The 16535-nt window shown below is 40.1% G+C and overlaps 1 protein-coding gene across 1 annotated transcript; it reads left to right on the top strand.

Annotated features, from left to right (window-relative positions):
- The first annotated feature begins 11861 nt into the window (after positions 1-11861).
- LOC149980089 (SLAM family member 9-like) lies at positions 11862-14671 on the top strand. The gene is made up of 6 exons (XM_090188533.1): positions 11862-11880; positions 12398-12715; positions 12803-13081; positions 13202-13321; positions 13758-13828; positions 14417-14671. Exons 1-6 carry the CDS (start codon positions 11862-11864, stop codon positions 14558-14560), a joined length of 951 nt encoding a protein of 316 aa, XP_090044659.1. The 3' UTR covers positions 14561-14671.
- The last annotated feature ends 1864 nt before the right edge of the window (positions 14672-16535 follow it).

Raw genomic sequence — 16535 nt, 5'->3', positions numbered from 1 at the left:
GTCTTGAAACAACATTTTGAATAGAAATGCAATGGTTCATTGGATCAGTCAAAAACTTTGTACATACACTGCTGCCGTCTAGTGGCCAAAATGTAAATTGAGCCCTTGGCTGGAATAATACATTATGGCCTTTCCCTTGCATTTTAAAGATGATGGTACAGTCCCCTTTTCTAATTGAGGCTGGAACATGATCAATACGTATAGCTTGTAAGTCTGGGTTGCAGTGGTGTAAGGATATGTAGTGCCTTGCCATGGGGTAGTCTTCGTTGCCTACCCATATGGTGTACTTGTGTTCCGTTAAGCGGTCTTGAAGGCATCTCTATGTCCATGTGAAATACCTTGCACTATGGACATTCCAATCTGTAGATAAGTGATTTTACAGTTAATCACATGCTTATCTTGATACTCCGTTTTATGTCAACAAAATACTTCTTCTGTGCAATATTTCTTAATTGGTTGCATTTAAAAGAGCCCCTGGGTTTGTGGTCTAGCCAAGTCTTTTTAGAGTCACCAATAAGGTAGCTGTGGACTAATATGTAATTTAGGGTAGGACATCTCTTAAAGCGTATGACTGGTGGCTCTGGGAAGACTTTGCATAGTAGCGTATCACTTTGGATGATGCATACATTGTGTGAAAGAATCATAAAGTCAGTATTTTTTGTATTGCCCACAATCCCCTAAAACAAGATAAGAAATGCAAGGTGATTAAAACCAAATACTTATAATGAGTTCAATAATTACATTTTCTCTCTCTTTGGTTATCTTCATGAAATAGTCTTACATCTTGAGCAAAACATTAAGTTGGATTTATTCTTACATTATTTTGGTAAAATTAAATGAACAATTGATTTAAATGACTTGCCTACATTTTCTATATATGTATACATATATTTTTTTACACATTATTTAGACAGTTACAGACAGGTGGGAGATACAGATTGAAGGGCCGGTGCAGCGATTTTAACCCCGGTCTTCAGTGGAGACAGGGTGAAGGGTCTATGCTGGATGCGTTGCCGCTGTTCGCTAGACCAAAGGCTCTGCATGACTTGCCCACATTTTTATTAAGTAAATGTTTTTTTGTTTTTTTGTAAATTTCAGTTCACGCCAGAACTATCTTACACGGAACACAATCCAGCTGCGCGTGTGCGCCATCGTGCACACATTTATTTTGTCCACTACACCAAACACGATCACAACATGCAGGTTAAAATATAAAAACAAACTCTGAACCATTTACATGAATTTGGGGACAGGTCGAAAAGCATTAAACATGTATGGCAATTTAGCTAGTTAGCTTGCACTTGCTAGCTAATTTGTCCTGTTTAGCTAGCTTGCTGTTGCTAGCTGATTTGTTCTGGGATATAAACATTGAGTTGTTATTTTACCTGAAATGCACAAGGTCCTCCGACAATTCATCCACACGTAAAATGGTCAACCGAATTGTTTCTAGTCATCTCTCCTCCTTCCAGGCTTTTTCATCTTTGAACTTATTGGCATATAAACTTTCATAGTATTACTACACCGACCGGCAACACAGTTCGTCTTTCAGTCACCCACGTGGGTATAACCAATGAGGAGATGGGAGAGTCAGGACTTGCAGCGCGATCTGCTTCAGAAATAGAAAGGAGTTCTATTTTAGCCCTTGGCAACGCAGACGCTCGTTGACGCACGAGCAGTTTGGGTGCAATAATTGAATAACATGGATTTCTAAATTTATTTTGCAACGCAACGCGAGCAGTGTGGTCAGCCTATTGCAGTGTGGCTATGTGGTTGGTTCCAATGAAATGTACCATCTTACTGCACCTCCTGTTTTCAATATGTCTAAATAAAGCATTGAAAAACTAAAGGTGGAATTCCACAAAGAATATTCTCAATAGGCCCTTATTATCAATACATTTTAGGCTATAAACCATTTGCATGTCTAAACCATTGATTGTATGAAAAATATTTTTTGTGTTTTGATGCTGCCTTTTACATACAGTATACTGAAACCCCCAAAAGTTTCAGTATAAAAACACACATATTTAGGTTGAATGTTTCAGGGCACTTAATTTCTATGTATTAAAACACTTTAAAGCACTTACAATCAAACATTCAAACACCAGATCTCAGTTTACTGCCGGCCTTCAAGGATATCTACAGCATCTGGTATCACAGGAATGCCAAGAAGATTATGAAGGATCTCCTCCCCCTGAGACACCCTCATCGAGTAGGGTTACAGCCAGGGTTCAGTCAATATTGACGGTGACTCTGGCCCAATTAGGGTTAATTGCCTTGCTATATTTTTACTTTTCGCTTACTGGCCCAATGCTCCAAACCACCGGCCTCTGACGCCCCAATATTACAGTATAGCTCTGTTGGATCTAGAAACAAGCATTTCGCTGCATCTGCGATAACATCTGCAAAATATGTGTATCCAACCAATAATATTTGATTAGATTCGATTATTGATGAGGTGCACTACTTTCTATGGTTTCAGTACACAACCATGCTGTTTTCAGACTTTCTCCTTTTACAGTTTCGTACAGCAGCAATTCCTAATCTCTGCTAAGACTCCACCATGGTAAAGAGACAATAAAGCACTTACTATATTCTCAAAAGGTCAGATTCTATACAATTAACACTACTTTATTTGGCATTAGCCCTACTCTGAATCCCACATTTTGAACATTTTCAATTCATCTAGTTAATCTAGTAACGTTTTTGGTACTTGTCAAATTAAAGGAGAGCTGCACACTCTAGGACCTCAGATGCAATCATTTAATAACCTAATAGCCAACGTTTCGACAGACAAGCTGTCTTCATCAGGTTTTTGGTGCTTGTCACCTTGGCCGTGTGGTTGATGATATCAGTCAGAGATGGTGTACTTCTCCCTTCCCCCGTTTTCTATCATCTGTGTTTCTCTGCAGCCCCACCACATCCTGTCTAGCTAAGAGACAGAGACCTTAACTACACGTCTCCATAAAGATAAATAAATATCATTGATCATACCCCTTGTACCTTAAAATGATCTTATGAGCGTTTAATCCAATTAAGATGCTATTGATGAGCTTGTGGTGGTGTACTTAATGAACACATCTTAAACACTAAGACCCCATCTCTCTTACCCTCCTGTCTATGCATGGCAACCACACATTCAAGCTCTGTCTAATCCTGGCAAATCATAATTACCACACCATAATACATTATCTTATATCTGACTCTCTTTCTCTCTAGTGTCTCTCTCCATCACTCTCATTGTGTCTGTCTTTCTTTCCTCTCTTTCTCTATCTCTATCCTGTGAAAGTGAGAGGCCATTTAATGTTAAAATGTCAGCATGCAGCTAGAAAGTCTATTCAGTATACATTGTAGAATCGTTATGTAATTTAGCAGACACTTTCATCCAAAGTGACTTACAGTCATGTGTGCATACATTTTACTAACGGGTGGTCTCGGGAATCAAACCCAGTATCCTGATGTTGCAAGGGCTACGCTCTACAAATGAGCTATGGAAGACTATGCTCTCCTGAGAACTAACAGAGGGGCATTTTGATAACAGGTCACAGTTGGAAGCCGTCCTACTGCCTCTGACCACAGAACAACATGTGTCATTATCTGTTCTGTTCATTTCCCCTTCTGTTCAGTTAAAACTAAGTTGAGGTTAAAGGTTAGGCACAGGAGTGCTTCATTTGACTAGCTACCTAGCACAGATCTGACTTGCACAGAATTATTGGCCGATATAAGTTTTGGGGAATTATTGTGAAACTGTATGTGGTTATCTTACCTATTTTAGTTGAATACACTTATTGTAAGTCACTTTATAAAAGTGTCTGCTAAATGTGGGTGCAGGGGACTGAGAGCATGGTTTGTGGTGACAGCTTTCTTGCTTGAGAAAAGCTGTGCAGAGATAGAGGAAGGTACCACATCTCCCCTATAATGAGAATGACAGCGACTGACCCATATAGGCTATTGACAACAGAGAGAACAAATAAGCGATAACCACACCTTGACATAGATGGCAATAGAGAAGCGTCCATGCACACACACGCACACTACCACACGTACACAGACAATGTGGGGGTGTTGTGGGGTTTGATGGAATCCATGTATGTTGACACGTTCATTTTGATACATGTATTTGTGTAGTTTTGCTCGAGATATAGCAACCACAAGGCTCCCACTCTCTATCCGTTTGTGGGTGTTGTTTTGAGACTAACATCAGGGCCTTCTTCAAAGATTCTTGCAGAGTGATGTTCAGAAGAGGTGGCTTTATAGTTCTATACAGCACATTTCTATCAGGACCACACCATGCTCACAGAAAGAGACATGCTATTCTGATCTGATAGAGGCAACATGTGTAATAACTTTCAAATACATTATTGAAAAGATGTAGCAGCTGCACTTTTTATAGCAGTTTTACTTTCTATCTAATGCATCGTATTTCATAGGCTGATTGAAAATATGATGCAATAGATAAGGAGCAGGTGATGGCTTTATCAATCTGTCATCTAGAGCAGGGTTTACCTACCTTGGGTGCACGTTTAGTGTTTTCCCCCCTAGCACTACACAGCTTATTCAAGTCACCATCTCATCATCAAGCTCTGTTGAAGTTATCCTGGGGGGCCCCAGGAGCGAGCCTGGGAAACCCTGATCTAGAGATACACCAGAAAATCCTGTTCAAGTGTCAAAACACCTTGATACTCTATTCAATGTAAACACATGAGATCAACTAACAATCAACAACAACACGTATGACAATTGGGTACTTTTTCCCTCACTGCTTTATGAAAGCAAAAAATCTTTAAATTTTATTACACATTCTGGGATTTACTTTTCTTTACATCAGTTAATCCTACTGTAATGCAGGTCATGCTACAATGCTACTTTTACTGTACTGCAACACACACCAGGTTAACTTATGAAGGGAATGAGAGAGTCAGAGACCGGTACAGTTATATGCAAATATGATGTTGATGATACTTTCAGCACTGTATGTCTGATTGTGCCAGAGTAAATTATTAATTTAAATGTTAAAGCTGTAAATCTGTAAGGTCCCTCAGTCGAGCAGTGAATTTTAAACACAGATTCAAACACAAAGACCAGGGAGGTTTTACAATGCCTCACAAAGAAGACCACCTATTGGTAGATGGGTAAAAATATAAAAGAAAACCATTTAATATATAATTTTGAGCATGGTGAAGTTATTAAATACTCTTTGGATGGGGTATCAATACACCCAGTCACTACAATGATACAGACGCCCTTCCTAACTCAGCTACTGGAGAGGAAGGAAACTGTTCAGGGTTTTCACCATGAGACCAATGGTGACTTTAAAACAGTTACAGAGTTTAATGGCTGTGATAGGAGGAAACGGAGGATGGATCAACAACATTGTAGTTGTCCACAATACTAACCTAAATGACAGAGTGAAAATAATTAAGCCAGTACAGAATTACAAATATTTCAAAACATGAATCCTGTTTGCAATAAGACACTAAAGTAAATCTGCAAAAATGGTGGCAAAGAAATTAACTTTATTTCCTGAATACAAAGCATTATGTGCAAATCAATCACAACACATCACTGTGTGCCACTATTGATATTTTCAAGCATGTTTGTGGCTACATTGGCAAGGCTCTGGGAGTTTATTAGGATACAAATAAACGGAATACAGTTAAGCACAGGCAAAATCCTGGAGGAAAACCTGGTTCAGCCTGATTTCCAACACACTGGGAGACAAATTCACCCTTCATCAAGACAATAACCTAAAACATAAGGCCTAATTTACACTGGTGTTGCTTACCAAGAAAACATTGAATGTTCCTGAGTAGCTGAGTATGAATGTTCCTGAGTAGCTACAATTTGGACTTAAAATCCATTGAAAGACTTGAAAAAGTCTGTCTAGCAATGATCAACAACTAACTTCACAAAGCTTGAAGAATAAGAATGTGTAAATATTGTACAATCCAGGTGTGCAAAGCTCTTAGAGACTTACCAAGAAAGACACAGCTATAATGACTGCAAAAGATGCTTCTACAAAGTATTGACTCGGGGTATGAATACCTGTGTAAATGAGATATTTCTGTGTTTATATTTCAATAAATGTGCAAACATTTCTAAAAACATCTCCACTTCGTCATTATGGGGTGTTGTGTGTAGATAGGTGAGGAAAAAACATCTATTTAATCCATTTTGAATTTAGTCTGTAACACAACAAAATGTGAAATAAGTAAATTGTTCTGAATACTTTACTGAAGGCACTAAGTGTACAAAATATTAGGAACATCTTCCTAATATTAATTGCACCCACTTTTGCCCTCAGAACAGCCTCAATTTGCCTTTGCATGGACTCTACAAGTTGTCAAAAATTTTCCACAAGGATGCTGGCCCATGTTGACTCCAATGCTTCCCACAGTTGTGTCAAGTTGGCTGGATGTCTTTTTGGTGGCAGACCATTCTGGATACACACCCTGAAACTGTTGAGCGTGAAAAACCTACACCTTGACAGACTCAAACCGGTGCATCTGGCATCTACTGCTATACACTGTTCAAGGGACACTTAAAAATGTTGTCATATCTATTCAGCCTTTGAATGGATACACAAATCCATGACTCAATTGTCTCAAGGCTTAAAAAACTTTCTTTAACCTGTCTCCTCCCCTTCATCTACACTGATTGAAGTGAATTTAACAGGTGGCCAAGACATCAATAAGGGATTGTAGCTTTCAACTGGATTCACCTGGTCAGTCTATGACATGGAAAGAGCAGGTTTTCCTAATGTTTTGTACACTCAGTGTATATACCTCACATAATAGAACATAGAAGGCAAACATACAAGATAATGAAAACGGCAAACCATTCACAGTGAAATTCTCAATTTTCTCCAGTAGAAGGTGCTCTTTAATCTACAAGAATGTGCTCTACTACACTGGCTTCGATGCTTGTTGGATGTAGCACGGCTTACAAACTATTACGGACTACAAAGGCCTACCAGATGAGCTAAATTACTTCTACACGCGCTTCAAGGGAAGAAACACTGAATCCTCCATGAGAGCACCAGCTGTTCCGGACGACTGTGTGATCACACTTGCCATAACCGATGTGAGCCAGACCTTTAAACAGGTCAACATTCACAAAGCCGCAGGGCCAGATGGATTACCAGGAAGTGTACTGCCAGCATGCACTGATCAACTGGCAAATGTCTTCACTGACATTTTCAACCTGTCCTTGGCCAAGTCTGTAATACCTACATGTTTCTAGCAGACCACCATCATCCCTGTGCCGAAGAAAACTAAGGTAAACTGCCTAAATGACCAACCCATAGCACTCACGTCTGTAGCCATGAAGTGCTTTAAAACGTTGGTCATGGCTCACATCTACACCATCATCACAGAAACCCTAGACCCACTTCAATTTGCATACAAATTGCACTCAACACTGCCCTTTCCTACCTGGACAAAAGGAACCCCTATGTGAGAATGCTGTTCATTGACTACAACTCAGCATTCAACACCGTAGTGCCCTGAAAGCTCATCACTAAGCTAAGGACCCTGGGACTAAACACCTCCCTTTGCAACTGGATCCTGGACTTCCTGATGGGCCACCCCCAGGTGGTAAGGGTAGGCAACAACATCTGCCACACTGATCCTCAACACGGGGGCTCCTCAGGGGTGCATGCTTAGTCCCCTCCTGTACTCCCTGTTCACCCACGACTGTGTGGCCAAGCACCACTCCAAAACCATCATTACGTTTGCCAACGACACAACAGTGGTAGGCCTGATCACCGACAACGATGAGACAGCCTATAGGGAGGAGGTCAGAGACCTGTAAGTGTGGTGCCAGGTCAACAACCTCTCCCTCAACATGATCAAGACAAAGGACATGATCGTGGACTACAGGAAAAGGAGGGCCTGATCACGCCTCCATTCTCATTGACGGGGCTGTAGTGGAGCAGGTTGAGACCTTCAAGGTCCTTGGTGTCCACATCACTAAGAAACTATCATGGTCCAAACACACCAAGAGAGTCGTGACAACACCTTTTCACCCTCAGGAGACTGAAAAGTTTTGGCATTGGACCTCAGATCCTCAAAATGTACTACAGCTGCACCGTCGAGAGAATAATGACTGGTTGCATCATCGCCTGGAATGGCAACTGCTCGGCCTACAGAGGGTAGTGCGTACGGCCCAGTATATCAATGGGGCCAAGCTTCCTGCCATCCAAGACCTCTAAACCAGGCGGTGTCAGGGGAAGGCCCTAAAAATTGCCAAAAACCCTAGTCATAGACTGTTATCTCTGCTACTGTAACAGTACAAATTTAGACCGTCCCCTCGCCGGGCGCGAACTAGGGACCTTCTGCACACATCAACAGTCACCCTCGAAACATCGTTACCCATCGCTCCACAAAAGCCACGGCCCTTGCAGAGCAAGGGGAACTACTACTTCAAGGTCTCAGAGCAAGTGACGTCACTGATTGAAACGCTATTTAGCGCCCACACTAACTAAGCTAGCCGTTTCACATCCGTTACACTCACCCCCCTTTTGACCTTCCTCCTTTTTCCGCAGCAACCAGTAATCCGAGTCAACAGCATCAATGTAACAGTACAAGTTTAGACCGTCCCCTCGCCCATACCCGGGCGCGAACTAGGGACCTTCTGCACACATCAACAGTCACCCTCGAAGCATCGTTACCCATCGCTCCACAAAAGCCGCGGCCCTTGCAGAGCAAGGGGAACTACTACTTCAAGGTCTCAGAGCAAGTGACGTCACTGATTGAAACGCTATTTAGCGCCCACGCTAACTAAGCTAGCCGTTTCACATCCGTTACACTACCACACGGCAAGCACCAATTCTAGGTCCAAAAGGCTTCTTAATAATTTCTACTTCCAAGCCATAAGACTGCTGAACATGCTCAATTACCTCGACTAACCTGTACCACTGCACATATACCGGTACCCCCTGTATATAGCCTCGTTGTTGTTATATATCTTTTACTTTTTACTTTAGTTGATTTGGTAAATATTTTTCTTAACTCTTATTTTTCTTATAACCTGCATTGTTGATAAGGTGTCAAATAAAAATCTATTTGATTTAACAACCTACACCCTGGTTCATCACTACACAAGTCTATTAACTGTTCTATAGTGTAATGAGCTCAGAGATGATGGCCTCCATCTCCTCAGTGATGTTTATGGTGAAGTGTAATTACCAACAGTGTTTGCAACTACACCACTGTAGATGGGAGAGACAGGCTGGTGATGAGATCAGGGGTGTAATCATTAGTCCAAACAGTTGCAACTAAATCAACAGGTTCTATTGGACAAATTCAGGTACGTCCTTCCCTGTTCTTTTTTTTACTTCCGTTTAAGAAAGGTTTTACAACAGAATTGGTGTAATGAATACACACCAGAGGGCTGCTGATCTGGTTGAGTCTATTCTCTTCTCTGTACCAAGACAAGGTCACATCTTTCTGGTTCTTTACAGATCACACCACTGAACAACTCGAGCTTTAGAGAAATGAACCATTTGTTCAGAAGGAGAAGGCTTGCCAGACTGACGTTCATTCTGCTATATTTTGCCATTGATGGTATGTTTATTTTATTCTTACTGATTTGCTGCACTAACTAACAGTGTCTGTGGGAGATGATAGATAAGTAGCCTAATTATTGTTAGATTTGAAATGTACAATGTTTTAATTAATAGCTTTGGAAATGTAAAACACATTTAGGTCTATTTTTGTACGATTGTTGACTTTCCTGACAAGGAAGCCTAGACTAGTGCTTAGAGCACAGACCGAATGTGAATTCCGCTAATTGCATTCCGAACTTAAGCAACCATTATAGGTTCATGGGCCTCTTCTAATCCGATCCACCGAACAGCACGTTTTTTTACGTTGTCTATTGTTTTGATAAATGTTTATTCATTTCATGTAAAAAAAAAAAATGTTTCCTTAAAACTTAAAGGACAACTCCACCACTTTCCAAACTCATTTTCATAATCTCCACCACAATACAAGTGTCAACATATGTGAAAACGGCACATTCCTATGTTTTGTCAACAACAACAAAAAATAAGTATTTGCGGTGATGTGGGGAGCAAAAAAAATACCCTCCCTTGGCCTAGAAACTTGTTGCAGGTTTTGAAAATCACTGTTTATAATCTTTAATCCTACCCTGTGATGAAACTTTCTTCTTATCTTCATAACCACAGAAATACGATGTTTTCACATATGTAGACACTGGTTTGGTGCTGAAGATGATGAATATGATGTTGAAAAGTGGCGGAATTGCCCTTTAAATAGCTTCCACCCAATATGACTTTCATGAATACAACCACTGTCACTGGGCAACTGTTATTGGTTCAGGGACCTCACCTCTAGCCTGAGTACCAGTCTCTTAGCTAACATTCCACTCGTTACCACTCCTTGTCATTGCCAAAAGGACTTGCCTTTTGGCAATCTTCAAATATGAACATTCTTTCAATAATGAGCTCAAGGAAATCTGAGGATTTGATCCTGATTGTATAACCCTCACAGCTGTCCTCCGATCACAATGTTTATGCAAAAAAGTTCATTCATAGGCTGGGCTATTAAGCCACCATTAGTATTGGAGCCTATATTAGGCCTAGCCTACTACAGTGAATGCAGGCGACCACCACCTGTGCTATGCAAGCCAGAGAGCCAGGTCTGACGCACGCTGTGGGACAATGAATTTAAATTGAACTTGAACATCACCAAATGCGTCATGTTTATTTAAATATGTAATAAAAAAAAATATGGTGCCTTGGCCGATTTAATGAAACCCTTGCTGTTGAGGTAGACAACAGATCATAAAACAGCGAATCTCCGACTCCCCACCGAGCTCCTTTTTGGAAATGGCAAGTTCCAATAATTTTGCACGCCCAATTTTTCAGTTTTTGATTTGTTAAAAAGGTTTGAAATATCCAATAAATGTTGTTCCACTTCATGATTGTGTCCCACTTGTTGTTGATTCTTCACAAAAAATACAGTTTTATATCTTTACGTTTGAAGCCTGAAATGTGGCAAAAGGTCGCAAAGTTCAAGGGGGCCCAATACTTTCGCAAGGCACTGTATATTTATTTTCTAATATTTTTTAAACATTTTTTTTGTTGTGTGTGTGTGTGTTAGAATTGCTTTATGATATGTTGTATATAGTTATTTGCACTGCTGTATATAGTTATAGGTCATTTCACCAATTCGGCCACTTGGGTACATTTGGGCAACTTGTGTGGGACACCTGGGTGACTTCATGCTAAATGTCATGTAGCTCACCCATTCCTGTAGTTATCAGTCTGAAACTTTGCACACCTACAGTTGCCCTCTTGTGTTATCCATCAAAATGATCTCCAGCATCCTATCTGACTGTGTGGCTATTCTAGTACACGTGAAAGATGATACTACAACAATAAAAAACAGAAAACGTATGCTCTTTCTTTCTCTTTTCTTCCACCAGATCTGTGTTATATTCTCCTACCTTCAATTAACATTTCCACAAACGTCAGAATGCTTCCATTCAAATGATACCAAGAATATGCATATCCTTGCCTCTGGGGCTGAGGTACAGGCAGTTAGATTAGGGTATGTCTTCAGGTGGAAATTGAGAACAAAGGGATGCAGCCATAACAGGTTTTAAGTAGATTTAAAATCAAATACTTTTAGACTATTACTCAAGTAGTTTTTTTCAGGGTGACTTTCACTTTTACTTGAGCCATTTTTATTTAAGGTATCTTTACTTTTACTCAAGTATAACAATTAGGTGCTTTTTATTACACTGATTATTGATATACATTACTTCAGTCTAGATAATTACATTTGAGTAATTTAGCAGACACTTTTCTACAGGCTACAGATGCTTACAATCATAATATGTCTGCAGTGTCCATATGTACAGAATTCCTGCCTCTTTCCTACTGCTGGTAGGACAACCATGCCCCTGATCTCTGTATCTGTGTTCTCAACAAATATCACATTTTCTAACGCCTACATTAGTCATCTATCATGCTGCAATGTTCCTCTGACCCTGAAAATCAAAAAGGACACATTCTAGGCTGTTTAAAAGGCTGCACTGGAAAATGTTCATTTAATTTCTTAATTTCGGACAAAATATTAAACTACTAGTCCAAACAATTATTTCCTGTCCCCAACCATCCCATTAGACCTGTAAATATCTAAGAAGAACTGTGATACTCAAGTCAGTAGTGTCATTCCAGATGACTACATTGCAGACGTGCAGAAAACATGAACTAATGGTTGCATTTTAATGTCATCTTCAGTGCAGTCTGACATCAGATCACAATATCATATGGATGCGGTTACTGACATATTAAACACTTATCCAGGTATTATGAGATATAGTGTGCGACTGCAGTCATTGTGTTGATATTTAGTCTCTCTTTCCCCAGTACTCTGTTCTTCCCAGCAAACAGTCCAGTCTGAGACTCAGCAGGTGAAAGGCATCGTGGGACAGTCTTTCTATTTTCAAGAGAGGGTGATCAAGACTGCCAATTTACTTTATGGAGACCTTGATAGTATTGCAAATGTGTACCCTGGTAAAGAAGGCAACATCGCCCTTGAGAAGAGATTTGAAAACCGCCTCTGCTTGAACAATGTTACAAGATACTTCACTCTGTCAGACCTTCAGATAGGCGATGCTGGGGTTTATACTGTGGAGAATACAGACGAAGAGAAAAAAATAAAAACATTTGAGCTCACTGTATACAGTAAGTGTGTGTGTGTGTGTGTGCTGTATATTACAGAAACATTTAATATAGGTTCCAATTCCAATTTATTCGTATTTTTTCTTCCAGATGTTGTTTCCAAACCTCAGGTGACAGAGTGTGACAGCAGCTCCTGTAGTGTGGTGTGTTCTGTGCACAACGAAAAAGAGGTGACCTTGACCTTGTACAGGGGAGAGGAAATACTAAACCAGACCAGCAGTCCTGACCTCACCACCGATCTCTCTCTCCACTTGGAGGTAGAGGGAAAGAACTACAACTCCACCTACAGCTGTGTGGCTGCCAACCCTGTCAGCATTGAGACAGTTCTTGTCCCAAAATGTTGCAGTGAATATGGTCATGCTAATGATGCAGATAAGAGACATTTTGAATTAATTCCATCCAGAAAATAACAATTACCAAGTCAAACTGAAGTGTATTTGAGCTCATTCAAAACATATTTTACAAAAATAATTTCCTTGTGTTTTATTTCAGACAGTGGCGAGATGACTCTGGGTATGGTTATTATTGCTGTATTCTGCGTTCTGGTTGCCTCTGGGCTGGTTGGACTTGCAATCTATCTAAGGAAGAGTAGAAATGAACACTCACAAGGCAGGTATTTATCTGTTACAGGTGTGAGCTCACTCCCCAAAGTCAAAACATCTTTAGCCTTGTTTTTTTTGTGTGTGTTTTTTTACAATCAATGGTAGTATTTTGGCAAAGGTAGGAAATGTTTGCTTGAACCCAGGATGCAGGTAAAATATATACTACACTTCCTCTGCTTGGTCAGACAGTGTCATTATCCCAGACGACTTTTAAATGTTGAAAAAGCAGAAGGCACACACACTCTTGACAATGATTACTTGAAAAGCTCATCTCATCTGACACTGTCTTAAAGACTGCAAGCACAGAAACTGATTTACATAGTAACAAATGAGTCCTGAGTGTTTACAGAACCTGTCCAGGGGGGTGAGCATCTGTATGCCTCTGTCAGTTATTCACACCTCACATTCGGCCCATATTTCCTTTCCTTTATCTGTCTTCATAGATTCATCTGAAAGAGTGCAAGTTGACATTGAGTATGCAACGATAATTCCTAAAAAACGAAGAGATAATCAGGTTAGTAAAAATGTTACAGGCTGATTGAAAATACAGCAGCTTTAGCAGCCCTCATGTCTACAACTGTTGGCTTTATCTCTGTGTCAGTGGGTTAATGTGGTATTGAGTTGCACAGACCACCTGAGTTTGATACCAGGCCTGATGTCATTGCAACCAGTTTTGCCCATATGATATGGTTGGGTTGCACAATGAGAAGCAACACAGCACATATAGTATAATATAATGCATTTGATCAGTTAACCGTTTCCTTCCTCCTTCCCCTGGCACAAAGTTTTATTATAAAGAGGCCTAACATCTTTTTTTATATTTGTTGGTTTCCTACCCCTTTTATCTCCCCTCTCAATTCAATTCATTTCAATTCAAGGGCTTTATTGGCATGGGAAACACATGTTAACTTTGCCAAATCAAGTGAAGAAGATAATAAACAAAAGTGAAATAAACAATCAAATGAACAGTAAAAATTACACTCACAGAAGTTCCAAAAGAATAAAGACATTTCAAACGTCATATTATGTATATATACAGTGTTGTAATGATGTCCCTGTCGCTCTCCATCCCTCCCTCCCCTCCCTCCCACTCCTTGCCTAGGAGGAGCGAACAGGTACACAAGAACTGAAATGGCTTAGAGACAACCCTGAACTGACATCGGTTTACTATACACTCCAGTTACATCGCAGCGTTGCCAGCGGGGATGTTGACACAGCGACATTCCATTTTGCTCCTTCATGCTGAGAGGCCAACATGATAACTCATATCCTGGAGAGGACGGTATGTCATAAGGAGGACGTTGAAACAAAATGAAAGTAAAAAAATATTCACCCAGAAAACCTTTTAGAGGCACAGTTGTTATGGGAGAACATTCCCCTGGAACTTTTGCACTGATGTTATAATTTCAGGCTTTCTTTACAGGTCTTTCTGTCAAATAGGGGGCTCGATGACATCCACTGATAAGGACCAATTCAATAGCTATGCATTGAGTAATTAGCAGGATCAGGATCATCTCTCTTTTCAAGTGCCTTTTATCCCATATCCCAATGTACAGTTTAGGTTAAAACAAATGGAACCTCTTTTAATACAATTCACTAGTGTGTTTGCTATGCTACTGCTGGGTCAAATCTTATTTTCAGTTCTGTCTGTTCTGTTGTTTAAATGTAGGTGCCACCCCTGTATCTTTTTTATAGCTGGTCATTGTTTAGCTTGCCAGTGGATAGCAGCTGTGTACATCATATAAAAAGAGCAGGCGTTTGAGATAAAGCCACCTGCTCCTTAGAAGCAAAGGCTGTTAGGCTGCTTTAGAAACAAAAGGTCCATATGTACAATGTTTTCCTTTCACCGTGTATGTTGTATTGAAACATTTCTGAGAGGAAGATCTTCCGTTTTTCTGTTTGATCTTGAGTGACATTTTATCGCTTTTCGCAAAATTTAGGGCTGGGATAAATTGTAGCTTTTATTTTAGCTCATTTCCTTTATGATGGACCATTTATTGATTGCCCCAATCTATGTAGCACATCAACCCTTAATTAGATATTTGATGGTGTAGCTACTTTATTTATGGCCTGTATGTGTCCCATATATGCAGTTGAAGTCGGAAGTTTACATACACTTAGGTTGGAGTCATTAAAACTTTTTCAACCACTCCACAAATTTCTTGTTAACAAACTATAGTTTTGGCTAGTCGGTTAGGACATCTACTTTGTGCATGACACAAGTCATTTTTCATCGACAATTGTTTACAGACAGATTATTTCACTTATAACTCACTGTATCACTTATAACTTATAACTCATTGAAAATTCCAGAAAATTCCAGAAAAAGCTTCTGATAGGCTAATTGACATAATTTGAGACAATTGGAGGTGTACTTGTGGATGTATTTCAAGGCCTACCTTCAAACTCAGTGCCTCTATGCTTGACATCATGGGAAAATAAAAATAAATCAGCCAAGACCTCTGGTTCATCCTTGGGAGCAATTTCCAAACGCCTGAAGGTACCATGTTTATCTGTACAAACAATAATACGCAAGTCGTCATACCGCTCAGGAATGAGACATGTTCTGTCTCCTAGAGATGAATGTGCTTTGGTGCAAAAAGTTCAAATCAATCCCAGAACAACAGCAAAGGACCTTGTGAAGATGCTGGAGGAAACAGGTACAAAAGCATCTATATCCACAGTAAAACGAGTCCTACACCGACATAACCTGAAAGGCCGCTCAGCAAGGATGAAGCCACTGCTCCAAAACCGCTATAAACTGCACATGGGGACAAAGATCGTACTTTTTGGAGAAATGTCCTCTGATCTGATGAAACAAAAATAGAACTGTTTGGCCATGATGACCATCGTTATGTTTCGAGGACGCTTGCAAGCCGAAAAACACCATCCCAACCGTGAATCACGCGGGTGGCAGCATCATGTTGTGGGGGTGCTTTGCTGCAGGAGGGACTGGTGCACTTCACAAAATAGATGGCATCATGAGGGAGGTCATTTATGTGGATATTTTGAAGCAACATCTCAAGACATCAGTCAGGAAGTTAAAGCTTGGTCGCAAATGGGTCTTTCAAATGGACAACGACCCTAAGCATACTTCCAAAGCCACTATGTTTAACAGCAGAGAAAACCCCCTAAATTATATTTTTTCTACTTGAAATTGGATGTCTTTTCCTAGAGTGACCCCAACATTAGAAAAAGCGAAACATCACCTTTATTCATAT

The sequence above is a fragment of the Oncorhynchus mykiss genome, chromosome 10 (assembly GCF_057628025.1).
Source record: "Oncorhynchus mykiss isolate SJ-2025 chromosome 10, ASM5762802v1, whole genome shotgun sequence".
NCBI lineage: Eukaryota > Metazoa > Chordata > Actinopteri > Salmoniformes > Salmonidae > Oncorhynchus > Oncorhynchus mykiss.
This window is presented reverse-complemented; position numbering and strand designations above follow the sequence as displayed.

What these genes read in the sequence shown, in the direction of transcription:
- LOC149980089 (XM_090188533.1), top strand. An exon ending in ATTTGAGCTCACTGTATACA is followed by an intron (nt 12,716 to 12,802) that starts GTAAGTGTGTGT and finishes TTTTTCTTCCAG; the next exon opens with ATGTTGTTTCCAAACCTCAG. An exon ending in TAGAAATGAACACTCACAAG is followed by an intron (nt 13,322 to 13,757) that starts GCAGGTATTTAT and finishes CTGTCTTCATAG; the next exon opens with ATTCATCTGAAAGAGTGCAA.